Genomic DNA, 16,688 nt, shown 5'->3' on the forward strand with positions numbered 1-16,688 from the left:
TGCTGCGCGGGTGCGATATGTAAAAACCCGAATAAAGTAGACAGAAATGGCAAAATGGTTAATAATAATGAATAACAAATGGCATCGCAGTTGGACAGATAATAGACTGTCTGCATTTTGAATCTGTGTATCATAATTTACAATATTCTGCTGAACGTTAGAATGCCCATAAAAGAATGAAATTGATTATGATTATCAGTTGATTTATGAATGAAGTGGAGACTTACCTTCTGCAGCGAAGCAAAGCACTAGGGCGATCACCAGCAGCGCAGCTGTGAGAAGTTTCATCGTAAATGAAGTTGTACAGACCAACTGCTCACGTAAATTGAGAATTTCGAATGAGGTAAGTATTATCACACCTGGATTTTATATCGGCGTTCCCTCGATTTGAATGAGATTGTCAACATTTGTTCAAGATCTGCGAAAAGGTGAGACGTTTTGGGGAATTATTTATGTAGCATTCTAATTTTCTTATCAGTCTCTCCATGACCGATATCCCAGTTATTTGCGAGTTCGGATTAATTCATGAGGAATGAGGCAAACCTTTGTCTTATGGACTGTACCGACAGAGATTTTCTGTACTTACCTGAGTTTCTATCGTTCGCGAGAGACCGAATCCTAGTGCATCTCGTCAAGTACTAGTCAATCTCTGCTGAATTGATCGACTGAGGATCGACTATCAATCAAATAGCGGTCAATCGATGCCTAATCGACTAAACATCGAGTAGCCATGGAGCGATCCATGAGGGACACGTAGGTAATTAAGCCACCTCCACACAGATAAGTAGACAGGTAAACTTTCTATATTTCCATTAGATCTATCACAAAATTTGGAGAATATATAGAATAGCCCCAGATTTTATAAACTTTTTCGCAAAGTCTGCAACCAGATACCTCACAGATTGCTCGTTTTCCAAAAATTAACGCGTAATTATATCACTGACGATGTTGGATACCAGCGCAAACGTACTCGTTTTTAATAATCCACAAAAATAAAAGAACTTTATTTCCTTGTCTGGGAGTACAACTTATGGAGACACCCAGTCGTGTCCAAAGGTGATTGGAAAAGTGAAGTCTACAAAATATTCTTGGGAGAATTTGAGGGATGACCACGAGACAACTATTAGAGGATCGGAGTGAGGGTAGAGAGTGGACATTTGGGTCTGAGGATCAGGAAGGGTCTTGAGTGGGACTCGACGCAGGAAACTCTTCTAAATGAGGGTTGTTTATTGAGGAAAAAGTTGAAATGATGTTGGATTAAGATATTGCTTTTAATGGCAGTGAGGTTTTAAGGAGAGGAAAAATGTGGTTCTAGTGCTGGAATTTCGGGGTATACAAGAACGATACATTTTTATCATGGGAGATAATTTAGTTCCAAAATCAACGAAAAAGTAATCAAACCGTAGCCATGTGGCTTCATTCTTTGTTTAACGTTCAATTACTTCCAATGATTTGGTCTCATTGATGTGGATTGTTTAGAAAAAATGTCAAAAATTTCGTTCTTCTTGCACCTGAATAAATATTGGACAGATTAAGATTCTCCACAATTGCCAGATCTTAAATAAACATTGTGCAAACAGTTAGAGGTAGTTCTTTTCGATTTTCGCTATCTCAAATTAATCATGTGTAATTTATTTTACTTGCTGAAAAAGAATCAAACCTGAGCTATCAACTTCATGACGCCTTGAAAATAAAATGTAAAATGATTATTTTTTTGTTAATGAGCAGCAACTACGTCATTTATCAAGGCCACCAGATGGCTGTTTTTGATGAAAATTCTCTTTAACTCTTTTAAGATAGCGTCCATCATAACGAAGTCCCAACGACATATCATTAATTTCACCTGAAAAACATGATTCGTTCAGGTCATCGACTTCATTAGATTGATCGCGACTGTATAAAATCGATAGGACATTTTTAAAAAGAATCTGCATTATACGTGAATATATACATCTCATTCTTTATTTATAAAATGTAAACAATAATTTACAATAAATAAATTCTTGGGAAGTCTCCACAAGCTTCCAACCTGATTTTTACCAAATAATAACAATTTTTTTTCTCTCAGCAGAATAGGGTATTTGCATGAAAATTATAGGACTTTGCTACTGTGTCAGGACTCTGAAACGCATGTTCGTGAAGAAAAAAAAATATTTCATAAGCTGATAACTGTCTTATTTCGCCATAAGAAACAATGAAAAGCAATAAAACTTCGCAATAAATTAAATCAGCCAAACCAATGATTTCCCATACACTCCCTAGTCCACGGTGTTTGGCAGACCCAACACCACTGGAAGCCGCATCCTGCCCTTGTGCAAACCATGTGCATGCACCCACCATCCCTCTCGGTGGGCGTTCTACACTTGGGGCAAGGTTTGGTAGATTTCCGAATGACCGTTTTGCTAGCCTCATCCCATTTGGCATCCTTGGCTCTGTCAGGATCAACAGAATAGCCTCCACGTCCCTGACTACTCAACAGAGATCGCTCCACCTGCCCACAATCCCCCAAATGATAACCATTCAAGCATCTCCTGCAGAAGACATACCCACAGCCCCCAACACACTGAATCTTCCTACATGTCTCTTCATCCATATCACTAGTCAGCTCCGGTGGAATAATTCCCATTCCGCAGTCTGGCTGGGGGCACAACAGTCCCCCAGACCGAAGAACATACTCCTCAGCCCCAAACCGTTGATACTGCTCATACTTATGCTGCTCCAGCAGACGAAAGTGATGAACTTCTCTTATATAAGAGTTCGCACAGCCCGCAGGACAGGGAAGTGTGTAGTATCCATTGGATCCATCGAATTCAAACTGACGCTCTCCCAATTTGACGTTACAGTAGTCCTTGAAACATTCGAGACACGTGACGTGAGCTGCCTCACACGGAAACACAAGGACAACATCAGCTGTTTCTGTACAAGCCAGACAGGGAACTTTCCTCAAGTTTGGGCGGATGTGGTACAGAGGAATAGCTTCGTCAGTTTCTCCTCTACTGGGATGATTTCCACATTTGAAAAAGAAATGGGCGTAGGGAACCTGGGAGTCTGACGGCGATGAGGAAGAGTATGAGAGGTGACAGCTGTCGTTCTCACAATGAACTGTGATGCGGTTTGGAAGCAGCACGTCTGTCCAGGACTGCGGGTCTCTGTCCACGGTCACTGCTCCCGAGCTGCAGGACGAACAGCGGACTCGGAGTTTTCCCGGCTCGATGGATTTGCAAGGAGCCGCGCAATATACGTAGAAGTGGGCCCGCTTGCCTCGGCGATCTGGATATTCGAAAAAAGGTCGGAATTATCGATTGAGTTGAAGATTTTTGAAGATGCAAATCATGAAGAAGTTACAGGAAATGCAACAGGACTTTGAGTGTGGATTTTTTAAAATGCATTTGGAGCGGTTCCAGGGGACGATGACGAAGGAAAAGGGGGTCGTGTGCGAATGACAACGAATATATGATCATTTGACATAAATTATTTTTCTGCCTTGCTATTGACCTGACGACTCGATAATGTCAGCCTTTTCCCCTTCATCCAAAGGTAAATCCGTCAAAGTTTCATTCAGAGGCTTACTTCCACTCTCATTCACCTCCGACGATTCAGTGAGAGATTCACTGATCCGCTGTTTATTCAGAGTAGATTTGAGCCTTCTTGGAGGTGTTTTCACTGCATGAAGAATGCTCTGCTGTCCCAAATCGCATTCCTGCAGAGAAATCCATAATAAAAAATCTAAATCCCTGGATGGTCACTAAATGAGACGAACGAGATGTCCAATTCCATATAATAACTGCCTCCACATTTGCGTGACATCCACGGGACGTCACTTAGACATTTTAGGTAGAATGTAACTATCGTGATCCAAAAAAAAGAAAATTTAACTTTGAATAATTACAAAGCTTCTATTCAAAAACAAAAAGATGGTCTTCCTAACCACGATTTTTTGGTTAGTACAGTATCCGTTAAAAACCATCAAATACATAAATACCTCGATAATAGTCGAGTTATGAAGCTCCTTCCCAGCGAATATAATTTTGATATCCTCTGGTGCAAGCCCCATTCTCTCTGCAACGACTTCCTTTACATTCTTTATGTCCCATTTTGGATCTAAGTCCACTGACAACGTATTGCCAGTGTTGGTTTTGATATAAATACTCAGAGTATTCGATATCTTACGTTTACCGAACCAAAGTAACTGAAGCATAGTTGCAATGGCACTCCTGATGAGCTCAATCAGCTGATTCATTATTTGTCCTTCACACTGTCAACTTGGACGGACACCAACAACGAGAAAGAACATTTTACTCATAATTAACCTAGAATCAGAGCATTGGGTGGACGTTACTCGTGGACAATGGCATTTTTGAAATAAAAAAAGTTGTGGAAAAGCTCTTTATTTTCATTAGCGCGCCACCAACCCCGAGGACAATAATCACAGTAATTTAGTGGTGGTTTGTGCACTTGCTGGTGGTCACTTGTTCCAAGCCGTCATTAACAACGATATTTGTTTGCATTTGTTTACACGATGGCGTCCGGCAGTGGTAAGTACAACGGTCCATAATCTTGTCGAATTTGAGAGAAAATTCCATTCATTATCGACTGTTTAATTACATCTCATGTCAATTCAACTTGGGAAATTAAGTGTTAATAATGTTAGAGAATTGTTTTCTCAGAAAATGCCACGGAAGAGAGAATCGAACCGGCGCCAAGTCAGCCCGCTGCTAATGCCTGTGATGGAGCGCACGTAAGTCGAGTTAACCTCAAAATCAGACATCAATGAGTGATTAAAACGATATAATAAGAGTATTAAACGGGCCGAATTTTACAATAATTATTCAGGCCTTTTCTGCATCAATCGGTTGATTGATTTTTCACTTAGACCCTGTCAAGGTATTTCCAGGGCAAATTTAATTAGTTCAAGTCTGGTGATGACATCCACTGATTGATCAGTTTTTTTACCACAGAAATAATTTTCCAGATTTTTGGGAAATTGGAGAGACTTTTCTTAGATCAATTCGGTGTGAACATTAGCAGTTATATAAATTATTGTCAATTTGTACATTTTTTCATTATGAAAAATGGAAATTGGGTTATGAAAAATATTAATTTTTCATTTTTTTTGTCGAAAAATTACGAAATGAATTAGATTTTTGACACGATATTGGAGAAAAATTATGATCTTATGGGAAAACCCAAGTTCATTTAGTAATTTTCCTCTAAATAACACTTCACTTCAGAATTACTTTTTTGGGCAATTTAAGAGATGTTTTGATCGATTATCTTTCCTTAATTTCATTACAGAAAAACATTGGAATGGAAAAAGAATCTGATGCCTCCGGCGTACCTTCAAAGAAATCTAGGGTTGAGATCCAGTCATTACCGACTAGACAGTACCTGGACCAAACTGTAGTCCCTATATTGCTGCAAGCATTGTCGAGTCTCGCTAAAGAACGACCAGCAGATCCAATTAGTTTTTTAGCAGCCTATCTATTAAAAAACAAAAATCAGTATGACAACGGTGGATCTCCACCAGTTAGCCAATAAGTATTGGCCTGCTCTGAATAATTCTTTGGACCACCATGAATGGAATGGATTAATTTCGAACGATGCAATACTTTCTTCATTTCACACTATCATCATGAAAAATTCTGATTGTTTTCTATTACTAAGATTTTCGATGTACTGATCCCTTAATTATTGACTAAACAAATAACTCGATTTCTTCACTCATCAAGAATAAATGAAAACAGCTATGCAGACATTTAATTTTTTTGTAATTTTTATGAGAACACATTTCTGACTTTGTACTTACTGAATAATTTTCTGATTGGAAATAAATATAAATGGTTAGTGAGAAATTATCTTTACTTATCAGTTGTGCTTGATGGGAGTTAAGGATAAATTTGCATTTGCATTTCTTTGGAGGATTCAATTAATTCAATTCAGAGTTCGATTTATTGTTGGAATAGAAGGTGAATCGTTTTCATTGGAAAATGATAGCTAGTAGATTGCGAAGATCGAAAGACAAATTGCTCGTCTTAAATATGAACATATGGCGATTATATTGACTCCAAACTGCGTCGAATTTCATTTATGCCTTGTAAACTCTTCAATAGGATACCCCCAAAGAGTCGTATCCTTTTACAAGACATTGCAGATCTCTCCGACAATATTTACCGACAATCAACCATGGCGCCATCCATCCCGCATACCAGTACTAACTCTCACCATAGGTCACTCAATTCCAAGGTTTGATCCCCATTGTAGTTTATTTTTTGGAGTACGCTCCGTAAGTCAACGCAAACAACACGCTTTATTTTGCGAACATCTGAACGTAAAACAAAACCATTCTATTTTTTAAATTAAATATTTTCTCATTCCTCCCCAACATTTAAGTTTTTCTAGTGACAGTGAGAACAAAACTTGCATTTTGAAGAAATTCCTCGGCCTCTGGTCTTTTGGAGTAATTGACGGATCTAATCGGACTAACACACGACTCATTTGGTTAACCGTTACCTGTAAGTTTGATGAAAAATATTGCACGACTTGGCCAACTCCATTGAGCAATTCCTCAGAATGATATTATTAATGGATAACATAACCTGCTATTTATTAAAGCTTCGAAAGTCGGAGTACGCGCTACGTAAATTCACAATTATGTCAACTATACCCAAGAGACGACGTCGCAATCATACGGAACCACCGTCCCCCGAGCCAGTTCATTATATCGATCTGACAGCTGATTCTCCAATGCAATCAACAAGGCACACTCGCGGGAGAGCTCATCAACCAGATGAGCAAAATTGCGATGAAGTGACTGATAGCAATTCACAAGTTTCACGAGTCGGAGTGAGCATTCGACTGATGGACACTATCATTATTGACTCTGCAGAAACATCACCTACTAGGTAATTGAAAATTGATCGAAAATCAAGTCGTATGAACCTCGCTTGAGGACTATGAAATGTGGACGATTTGGTGTTCTAGAATCATTTGAGTCCAATCGGTGAAAAAAGAACATACATCAGGCCCGTCACCCTCAATTTTGCAAATACTCTAATATTTTATGACAAGGGCAGTATTATAGCATATCTAAATACACATAACTTACAGTTAGAACTATGAGATTGAAGGAATCATCATATTAATTAATCGAAGTTCTTAAGGATCAACTGTTGTGATGAGTAGTTCTGTGCTGAATTAGTCATGAATTAATAATGAAAAATAATGTCCCATCATTGCCACAAACTCAATCAGTTCATCATGCTGAACTGAACTCTTGAAAGATCCTAAGACTGCTTACCACGAGGTCCAGGGGATACCGGGGCCTTCCATTTTTTCTGTCGTAACTAATGAACAAAATTTACTTTTTATTATCATGTCATCTCAGAGGGACATCAGTACCACGACGTGTTGGCAGGCCCAAAAGGAGATCTCCAGCCACATCTACAGCGGCTGCTTTAGAAAATGGCTCAGTCATTGACGTAGAGAGCTCAATCGACGATGACAATAAACTCATACCCCAGATTAATGATTCAGTTGATGGTTCACCAACAGTTCTCACCTGTCCAGTCTGTTTTGAAGATCTAAGAGCATCTCGTAAGCCTATGTCAACGAAATGCGGTCACATATTTTGTGAGGAATGTCTCATTGCCACTCTCGGCAGTCAGAAGAAGTGCCCCAAGTGTAAAGGCTCAATCACTCGAAAAACCTGCCACCGCATTTATTTTTAATTTTTGTAAATTTTTTGGTTTATATACATATTTTCTGCTACCAGGATAACTTTTATTTTTATTAATCATACTATTGTAGAAGCTAGATGCATAGACATTTTTCAAACATGTAGTTGATTATTGAACGACAATTGGCTTTTCCTTTGTTGATTAAACATTAAACATTTAGGTTTATCTTTATTATTGAGAAATATTCATCTATAGTAAATTGTATTTCTTTATTGTCAATCCATAAATCATATAGTGATCATTTGATATAATCATAATAATAATAATGATAATAATAATACATGCCTTGAACTCAATCACGCGAAGTATTTTCAAGGGGTGAGGAGAACTGTCGATAATAATTCAGGAAACGTGCAGAAAAGTGGATTTTGATTTCATTTTAAAGTTCAAAAAGCGTTTGAGAATTGAAAAAAAAAATCGCTGAATTTCGCTCTACCAATCCCGAGTTATTAACGATTAAAGACGTTCCATTTTGCCCAACTTTATTAAAGACATGGAAATACTCATATTCCTGATCAGCAATCACTCTTTAATCACTTGTAAGTTCGTTGATACTATCATTCGTTGGAGTAGTTGGAATAAATAATAATTTATACAGAACATTTCAAACATTGCATAATTTCGTTTTTTGTGGAGAATATCTTTTTCAAGTAGCAACCAGTCAAGATTGATTTTTTTAATGCTCGATTGTTCAATATTCCCTTTTCACACAGTTTAGCAAACGATATTTCAATATTTGCATTCATAATTGTTATTGAAGTTTGAGATTGCCGCCGCCATTATTGAAAACCTGCCGAAATTCACGGGACCATGAACTAAAGCTTTCGAGATGCGATTGTTCATTCATTTCAGTCTCAACTTCGTTGCGTAGCTAACTTCAGGTATCGGCGTAAAATAATATTTTTGACGATTGTGCATCAGAGGAATGAAATAACACCTCGGCGTCAAGATGGAAAAAAATTTAATACGAAAGAAAGGAAAAAAATAAAGTAATAAGGGCATATCTGTTTGTGAGTAGGAACGCCAGTATATTGTGAACATTACTCTTTTATTATTCCCACGAAGACGTCAGTTTACTCATGTACCCTCTTAAACGAATAATAAATGACGGTATGAATGGATCGGAAGAGACGTGCAAATTGTGGAATTGGGTTGTAAATTGAGTCCACTAATCGATTAAAAACGGCAAGCCATAAAATGCAAAGAGTTCGTGTTATTGAGAATTTTCATGTGTCAAAATGTGATTGAGAAGAAATATATTAAATAACTCTAATAAAAATATCGATTCTAAAATATGCATCGTATTCGTTTTCGTATGGCTGGTCTAGTGTTGAGTTGAAATCCTCATTCTTGTGCATATGAGGCTATGAAAAAAAAAATACACCCAAACAAAAACTGAAAAAGAGACGTGGATGGTGTCTGGAATAACTCGAGGTAAATATAGAAAATCCTAACCCATATTTAATTTTCCCATTAAATTTCGTTTACCATCGGAGATATTTATATTACCGTCCAAATGCGTTCAGGCCTAGTGCCATTAGTGATGACAATATGTCCACTGAAGAGAATTTTCTTTAACCTTCATCATTGGCCAACAATTTCTCTTCGGTCAGTTTGATAATTTTGCTGTCAATTGTCTCTTTAGGTCAGTCAAAATTTGTTAATCGAAATGAGTAATTATTTGTCTCTGTCATATCAAGATTAGATTACCTTTTTTTATTTCCATTGTCTCACGAACTTGTATAATTCCACACAGTGAAAGTAATTTTTTTCATTTTACGAAAGTAACAACAAGGAAGGTAGAACATCAAATTATTTTTACTTGTGGCTAACGGTCGGACGTTCAGTGTGTTGTCGTGTGTGACGTATGTGGACGTTGAGATGTTATCAGAACAATGAGACTAATTTCAGTTTATTGACATCAACTAAATGGGACTGGCCATGGGGGGCTTTTGTGCATTACAAGTTGGCATTTCGATTTCCCTTTCTATTTCACTTGTCATCGAAGATATTTAGATTAGACACCAAATGCGTTCCAGCCTGGTGGCATTAGTGATGACAATATGTCCACTGGGGAGAATTCTCTTTAACCTCCGTCATTGGCAAACCATCTGTCATTGGTTAGTTTGATAATTTTACTGTCAATTTGTGAGTCCAAGTCGACCAAAACTTGATGACCGAACAGAGTACTTATTAACCCCTGTCGTGCCAAGATTAAATCATTTGTTGAAATTTCATTGTCCCACAAACTCAGACAATTCAACACAGTGAAAGTAAATTTGCTGGTCAAAGTGCAAAGCACAAGGGGTCATTCGTTGTCAAATATCATGACACAATGATTGTTGATTTCACGTGATTTGAAATGGATTTCACGTGATATCTTAGAATATTTGAATTCGAATGACTTCTAATTCAAATTGAAGTATTGTAATTATCAGAATGAGGTGATTTCAATTCAGAGTGACTCAGTGATTTAACTCATTAATAGCCCCTCGGCAACCAACGAAAAATCTATAATATTTTCTTCATCATTTCAGGATTTCATGGGCGAGTTGTGTCACGAGCTGACGAAGAGATTGTTCCTTTCGATTTACGTCTCCGCCATGATTTTATCTGTTCCTCCCTCATTTTTGTTGGTATTTTAGTTGAACATAGAGTTAATGGAGACCTGAGAAACTAACGAAAATGAGTTATCAACAAGTCAGTGACTAGTGATTTATATAATAAAATCCATTTTAAGGATTTTTTTTTTAAATGTTTTCCTATGACTACAAAGTGATGCCTGTTCATCAGATTAATGTTAATCCGCCTGATTGGCAGCCACCACAATCACTCAGTCCTTCCAATAATACAAGTCCGACTGCAGGTGAAACCCTGCCGGACTGGTCGCCAAGGGTGAGATAACAATTCATTTAATTCTGTCTTTCCTATTAAGCTCGAAGTATTCATGTTATCAGTTGGATGATTCACGACAAGATATCTATCAGAGAAAACCACTACCGTAAGTTCTGAAGAATGATGCTTTCAATGTTCAACGTAAACGCATATCATTCTCAAAATAAATTCCAACGTGATCCACATTGGTTCAAGCCAAGTATTGCAAAAATAACTCCACGTGGATATGTGAGATGATAATTCAGTAGAGAAGAGGTAAAAGGAGATAATTCACTACTGACTATTGACCGGGTTTTAAAAACGAACCTAAGGAAGATAGCAAAATTTTTGTTTTAACTTTTTTGTGGAGCATATGGAGCACTGCAACAAATGTCATTACAAAAATTCCATTATCTGCCTTAGATCTGGAGATATTGCTGAAAAACGTGAGAGATAAATAAACATATCTCAGGTGACCACCGAGTTGTACAGGATGCATTTCACAAATGCACAAATCAATCATTTGTATTAACAGGTTTTACTGCATAATTTTCATCCCCGATAATCAACTGCAGAGGTTTTTTAACTTGTCCATAGGCAGTAGTTCATTGACAGGCTCTTAAAACTAGTTTTTCCCTTCTGAATGTCGTGCCATGAATGTCGCCACGTTGGAGTGATGTATATGAGACGTCCAACTACTGTCTAGGTAGGTTAGTCAACTGGACGTTCTGTTGATCGTGAAGGGGACGTCTGTAGTACCAACGTCACACAAGTAAAAAAATCTCACCTCATCAACTCCGGAAAATACTATTCTCCTAACATTTTATCAAATGAATTGATCAAATTTATTCGAAAATAAATTTTATTAGATTCAATGAAGTAAAATACCGAATTTTCCATGATCGATGAAAATTATATTCAATGTATTCAATGATAATTCAGGAATATGGGAATACTTTATTATGAAAAAAAAACGCTACGCAATACAAGATAAGGACTATTTTTCTCTTTTAAAAATTGTTTCTCGTGGTTGATCGAATCCGTTCGAGTGATCAATTCGAGGTCTGAATGTCACATTGCCGATATCACTCATGCCCTTCCCCACCCTCGTTTGAAATAATTTCTAATGTCAAGTGTCTCCAAACAGGAAAAATTGTGCTTGAATATTTATGTCTACAAGTAAGTCAATCGATAATTTCTCAACCAATTAAGTGACTGATAATTATTTCAATTTCTCAGGAATCTGCATATGCAACGGTTGTCACTGTTATACCCAACCACTGTCATTCTTCCGTCAGCACATTGTCATCTAGCAATCATGACATTTGCCGGTGAGTAAAAAGAATTTACGCATCAGTTGAAAATATTCATTGATAAAGATTAATGGTAGATATTTTTTCCCAATTCGAAACATGTTGGCGGTCATGTGTCTTGTTTTGATCTATATTTTTCGGTAAACAATACTGGCATTTGACATTTCGAAGCATTTTTGTTTCATAAACAATCGATATGTTTAATATCAGGATATGCCATTGTGAGGGAGAAATTGGGGCTCCTCTGCTTGCCCCGTGTTACTGCAGTGGAAGTCTACGGTATGTACACCAGGCCTGTCTTCAGCAGTGGATAAAAGCATCGGATACACGGGCTTGTGAATTATGTAAATTCACATTCATAATGCATGCCAAGACAAAGCCGTTTTCCGAGGTTGGTATTTTCAGTACTTTTTCATAATGTAAAATATTTATCTATTCGTGATACCTATCAAGTTGACTCTTGGAACTTTGGTGAACGCAAACTATATATTTCTCTTCCTGGAGATATAAAGTTCAACAGTGTGCGTAAAGCGAATATCGAGTGCGTAAAGTAAAATCATAACGAACACTAAATTCGACAGACATCGCAATAAATGATGTGTGTGCGTAGGACAAAGAATAGGTGGAGTATTCTGGAGACTACTATTCTACCAGAGAAAGCTTTTCTCCCCTTCCCTAGCGTCAACAGTTCCCCTCCTTATTTATTGGATGAGTTTTGGAAAATTAGTTGATCTATTTTATCTTCATGGTTCGTTGTGCCCCCACATCTCCTATAAATAATACAATATACGATATTTCCTCATGTCTTATTTTATCTTCAAAAATCGTGTGTTTACAGTGGGAGAAGCTCGAAATGTCGGCACCTGAAATACGCAAATTGTGGTGCGCCGTTGCATTCCATGCTGTTGCTGCACTGTGTGTAGCCTGGTCACTCTATGTTCTCGTTGAACGATCGGTTGAAGAGGCGCGAAAGGGATTTGTCGATTGGCCATTTTGGACAAAATTGATTGTCGTCGTAATTGGATCTACTGGTGGTCTTGTATTCATGTATATTCAATGCAAAGCGTATATTGAACTCTGCAGGAGATGGCGTGCTTTCAACAGGTAATTGTTCAATTAATTATGGAACACATTTAAGGAACGGCTGTACCACGTCCCGATAGTGGCCATTTTATTTAATAATCTAACAATCCAATGGACTCTCGTGTCTGCGTTTCGTCAAATAAACGTCCCCAATGTTTGCATTTATGAACACTCTTCATGTACTCAAATACGTAGTAATGGCAGGCAATTTCTCAACTCGGCTATTGAAACTCATGCGTAAAAATCCCATTATCCAATTGTCTCATTATTGCAGAGTCATATTCATCCAGAATGCACCTGAGAAAGTGGTGCTTCCCCCATCTCCCACAGATTCCCTTCGTGACGTGACACTACCATTGAAAGATCCCACTGCCTCAATGCCTGAGCTGAATCGCACTCTGTTACCACGATCCCTGGATCCATCATGTGCATCAGAGTCAGTCAAGCCAGAATCAACTACCCCAGCGCAAAAGCACGATGCCCAGCTAAAGCTGTACGTTTTCGATAAATTATCATCATCGGAGGATAATTTGTAAAGAAAAATCGTATCTATCAGTTGGCTTTCATTGATTATCGTTTCATGAACAAGACATACATGCAAGTCATAATGTAAACAAAAGAAACAGAACTGATATTTCACTAATGTGCGAATGATGTTACAATAAGACAAAGTGAGTCGACAGAAACGTGAAAAAGAACAAATTTCAATGGAGTTATTTGCTTCCAAAGATGTAACTGAAGGTTTGTGTCTAGCACTCTCCTTTCGAAGCACTTTTACTCGACACTTAGTACTTCAGTGATTATAAAATTGACAAAGGCATAAAATAAGATGCAGAGGGGTAATAAGTGGAATGTGATTTCGTTGGTTTATATATACGAATCACGTTTCGTACTCTTCCCCATCAGACAATTATGTACATAATTATTATATCTGTGATGTTATTGAATAAACTTTACCACATTCAAACTATCCGTTTGCTTTTCAATGGTTTTGTCGAATTATAAATCGAATAGGTTTAAATGTGGAGCTCATAATGCGCTGATTGTTATGAATCCTAAGGGATTCGTGGATGAATGAATATTTTTGTGTACAATTGAATTACATTAGAAGTTAAATGATAGGTCGTAATGAAGTAATGGATAGTTAAGATTTTTATTAAGTTCAATAAACTGATATGGAAAGAAAATTCCATGTAATTGTATTGTGATGTAAAACATTTGAAGAAAATCCCTCACATCAACATTTAAACAACGAAACAGAGGACATGAGTTACAGGAACCCTGACTACGTCTGCTGTAACTTCGATGATTCCGGTGGATAAAGGAAAAACGAGCTGAATGCAGGATCATATTTTCTATTTTATTTAAATAGCTACGAATAGATCTTCTCAAACACAAAACCATTTTCATAGTGACCCCATTTCACAGATCTCTGCATTCGTTAGAAATATTCATGAAATTTCTGGTGGTGGGGATGCTCCCACGTTGGTTCAGGTCAGCCACCTTCATAATCGTCAGTTTGCCATTGGCTCGCTTTCAGTAATTTTGAGGTTATGTTGTGGTTATTCTCGTCTTCACGCATGTCAACAAATATTACAACTGGAGTTAATAAATAAACACGAAATACAGATTGTTTTTCATCAGTTCATTCACGCGGAGAGGAATCATATCATTATGGCTGATGCAAAGTCACTGGCGTTGCCACAAAAAAAATATTACCGACAAAGAGCCCACGCGAACCCCATTGCAGATCATTGCATCGATTAGTAAGTACACATTTTTTAGTTTCCATTGTAAAAATTATATAAACATGGGAATTGTGTCTGCTATTTAACGTAATAATCTTGTGCAAGCAATTTTTAATCTTCAGTCCGTCAATTTCGAAGTGCTGAAGACCAAAAATGCTTTTTCTTGTGTCGAAAAAATAGTGTTGACTTTCAAATGGGATTTGGTTCCCCTTCATTCCTAAATTGGGTGGACTATTATTGATAAATTAAGACTGACAGTCATTATTTAATTTTTAAAGAACATATTACAAAATTTTGATATTGTTACAGCCCAATTAAGCCCGAATTGGCCGACTGGAGCGCATTATATCCACTCAACATAAGTGACCAAGAAAATGATGAAAACACAGATGTTTTACCAAAACAAGTGGAGTTTGCTGACATCGGATGTGGCTACGGTGGATTACTCGGTAATATTTGTGATTTATTCTTCATCAAGATGAATTCTTTGATCAAAATGAAATGGATTTTATTTTCATTATTTCTACAAAAATTTGTGGGATTAAATCTTTGCAATTTTTACAATAAACTTCTGGCACCAGATATCCTGAAATAACTCATTTTATAACTTATTTTCGCTTGGATTCTCTTCAATAACCATTAACTCTTTTTTACGACAGTGACGTTATCCCAAATGTTCCCCAAAACCCTGATATTGGGAATGGAAATTAGATTAAAGGTTTCTGACTACGTGATGGATCGTATTGCCGCCCTGAGATCACAATATCCTGGAGAGTATAACAACATCGCTTGTTTGAGGACGAATGCTATGAAGTATTTGCCTAATTACTTTAGAAAAGGACAGGTACGTCGAAAAATACTATATCTAGCTATGCTTACAGTTCAGTTTTCCTTTGAGATTTCTACGAATGGGTAGAAAGTAAAAATGGAGTGAAAATATTGCAGTGTTTGCTACAGTGAATTAAAAAATGAAGACATGGGTACTTATAAATCATTCATAATCGATCTGCTCCAATATAGCTGAAGAAAATATTCTTCCTGTATCCGGACCCCCACTTCAAGAAAGCGAAACACAAATGGCGCATCATCAATAAAACCCTGCTTGCTGAGTATGCCTACGTATTAGCTGAACAAGTCAGTACGGTTTCAGTAATATCTAACTGAAGTTGAAATTTTAAAAAGTAATATAAACATTGTTATGTTACAGGCACTAGTTTATACAGTGACAGACGTTAAAGATCTTCATGAATGGATGGTCCACCATTTTGTTGAACACCCTTTATTCGAGAGGATTTCTGATGAGGAGGCTGTGAGTATATTTGCGGTTATTTCACAAGCAGTTGGAAATAGATTGAAAATAAGGAGGGATTCGAGTCAATATAAAAGAGGCTAACTCTAGACAGTTTTACGGGATTCATTGAGATCCACCTTGAAACATTCACTAGACGAACTTAGACACAAAGAAGTTCATTGAAAGTTATTTTTCAAAGGGTATTAATTCTTCATCTTATATTGAATCTACAGAATGCAGATCCTATTGTACCAAAACTGTACGAAAGTACTGAAGAGGGACAGAAAGTCACCAGAAACAACGGTGACAAATTTCTCGCTGTCTTTCGACGAATTGAGGATCCTCACAAGGCGGAAAGAAAGGTGAGACTTCCATCAGTTCTACTTTAAACTCGTATAAATGATCGTCATTACATTTCCAAATTGTATATAACTCAGAAAACTAATGGGCATGCTCTTTGCAGGACTACTGATTTGCCGTGGTCATCCTTCCAGTCTATCTTTTTTACGAATTCATAATTTCCATATCAGGATATGGAAGAATGGAATAAAAGTTTATATCGTTTAATTATTCGGCTGTGATTATTTTCTCACGTTTTCCACTTTTCATGCATAGACTACCACTCTACCAACTGCAGAGTAAA

General features: G+C 37.3%; 5 protein-coding genes across 16 annotated transcripts; 4 read left to right on the top strand and 1 right to left on the bottom strand.

The window, feature by feature from the left end:
• Positions 1-1,940: 1,940 nt before the first annotated feature.
• Positions 1,941-4,310, bottom strand: LOC135161182 (E3 ubiquitin-protein ligase parkin). Of its 2 annotated transcripts, XM_064118529.1 has the most exons (4): positions 4,171-4,310; positions 3,983-4,059; positions 3,496-3,700; positions 1,941-3,270 (listed from the first exon to the last, which is right to left on the bottom strand). In XM_064118529.1, the coding sequence occupies exons 1-4, from the start codon at positions 4,238-4,240 to the stop codon at positions 2,228-2,230; spliced, it is 1,395 nt and encodes a 464-aa protein (XP_063974599.1). In that variant the 5' UTR covers positions 4,241-4,310; the 3' UTR covers positions 1,941-2,227. The 2 variants fall into 2 exon arrangements, with proteins under 2 accessions (XP_063974599.1, XP_063974598.1); XM_064118528.1 differs by having other exon boundaries at positions 3,983-4,240.
• An 84-nt stretch (positions 4,311-4,394) lies between these two features.
• LOC135161196 (protein dpy-30 homolog) lies at positions 4,395-5,852 on the top strand. The gene is made up of 3 exons (XM_064118560.1): positions 4,395-4,535; positions 4,668-4,738; positions 5,296-5,852. The coding sequence occupies exons 1-3, from the start codon at positions 4,520-4,522 to the stop codon at positions 5,536-5,538; spliced, it is 330 nt and encodes a 109-aa protein (XP_063974630.1). The 5' UTR covers positions 4,395-4,519; the 3' UTR covers positions 5,539-5,852.
• Positions 5,853-6,243: 391 nt separating this feature from the next.
• Positions 6,244-8,032, top strand: LOC135161194 (E3 ubiquitin-protein ligase RNF4-like). The gene is made up of 3 exons (XM_064118558.1): positions 6,244-6,512; positions 6,613-6,902; positions 7,385-8,032. Exons 2-3 carry the CDS (start codon positions 6,652-6,654, stop codon positions 7,725-7,727), a joined length of 594 nt encoding a protein of 197 aa, XP_063974628.1. The 5' UTR covers positions 6,244-6,512; positions 6,613-6,651; the 3' UTR covers positions 7,728-8,032.
• Positions 8,033-8,187: 155 nt separating this feature from the next.
• LOC135161188 (E3 ubiquitin-protein ligase MARCHF8-like) lies at positions 8,188-14,198 on the top strand. 11 transcript variants are annotated; one of them, XM_064118548.1, is made up of 9 exons: positions 8,188-9,170; positions 10,274-10,436; positions 10,530-10,886; positions 11,208-11,316; positions 11,758-11,789; positions 11,850-11,941; positions 12,134-12,314; positions 12,762-13,027; positions 13,281-14,198. In XM_064118548.1, exons 4-9 carry the CDS (start codon positions 11,268-11,270, stop codon positions 13,540-13,542), a joined length of 882 nt encoding a protein of 293 aa, XP_063974618.1. In that variant the 5' UTR covers positions 8,188-9,170; positions 10,274-10,436; positions 10,530-10,886; positions 11,208-11,267; the 3' UTR covers positions 13,543-14,198. The 11 variants fall into 11 exon arrangements, with proteins under 11 accessions (XP_063974618.1, XP_063974609.1, XP_063974608.1 ...); XM_064118539.1 differs by lacking the exon at positions 11,208-11,316 and having other exon boundaries at positions 10,530-10,631; positions 10,694-10,737; XM_064118538.1 differs by lacking the exon at positions 11,208-11,316 and having other exon boundaries at positions 10,274-10,631; positions 10,694-10,737.
• A 310-nt stretch (positions 14,199-14,508) lies between these two features.
• LOC135161192 (tRNA (guanine-N(7)-)-methyltransferase) lies at positions 14,509-16,613 on the top strand. Its single transcript, XM_064118556.1, has 7 exons — positions 14,509-14,772; positions 15,064-15,203; positions 15,414-15,598; positions 15,775-15,888; positions 15,962-16,063; positions 16,279-16,407; positions 16,509-16,613. The coding sequence occupies exons 1-7, from the start codon at positions 14,681-14,683 to the stop codon at positions 16,515-16,517; spliced, it is 771 nt and encodes a 256-aa protein (XP_063974626.1). The 5' UTR covers positions 14,509-14,680; the 3' UTR covers positions 16,518-16,613.
• The last annotated feature ends 75 nt before the right edge of the window (positions 16,614-16,688 follow it).

The sequence above is a fragment of the Diachasmimorpha longicaudata genome, chromosome 4 (assembly GCF_034640455.1).
Source record: "Diachasmimorpha longicaudata isolate KC_UGA_2023 chromosome 4, iyDiaLong2, whole genome shotgun sequence".
In the NCBI taxonomy this organism is placed as follows: domain Eukaryota; kingdom Metazoa; phylum Arthropoda; class Insecta; order Hymenoptera; family Braconidae; genus Diachasmimorpha; species Diachasmimorpha longicaudata.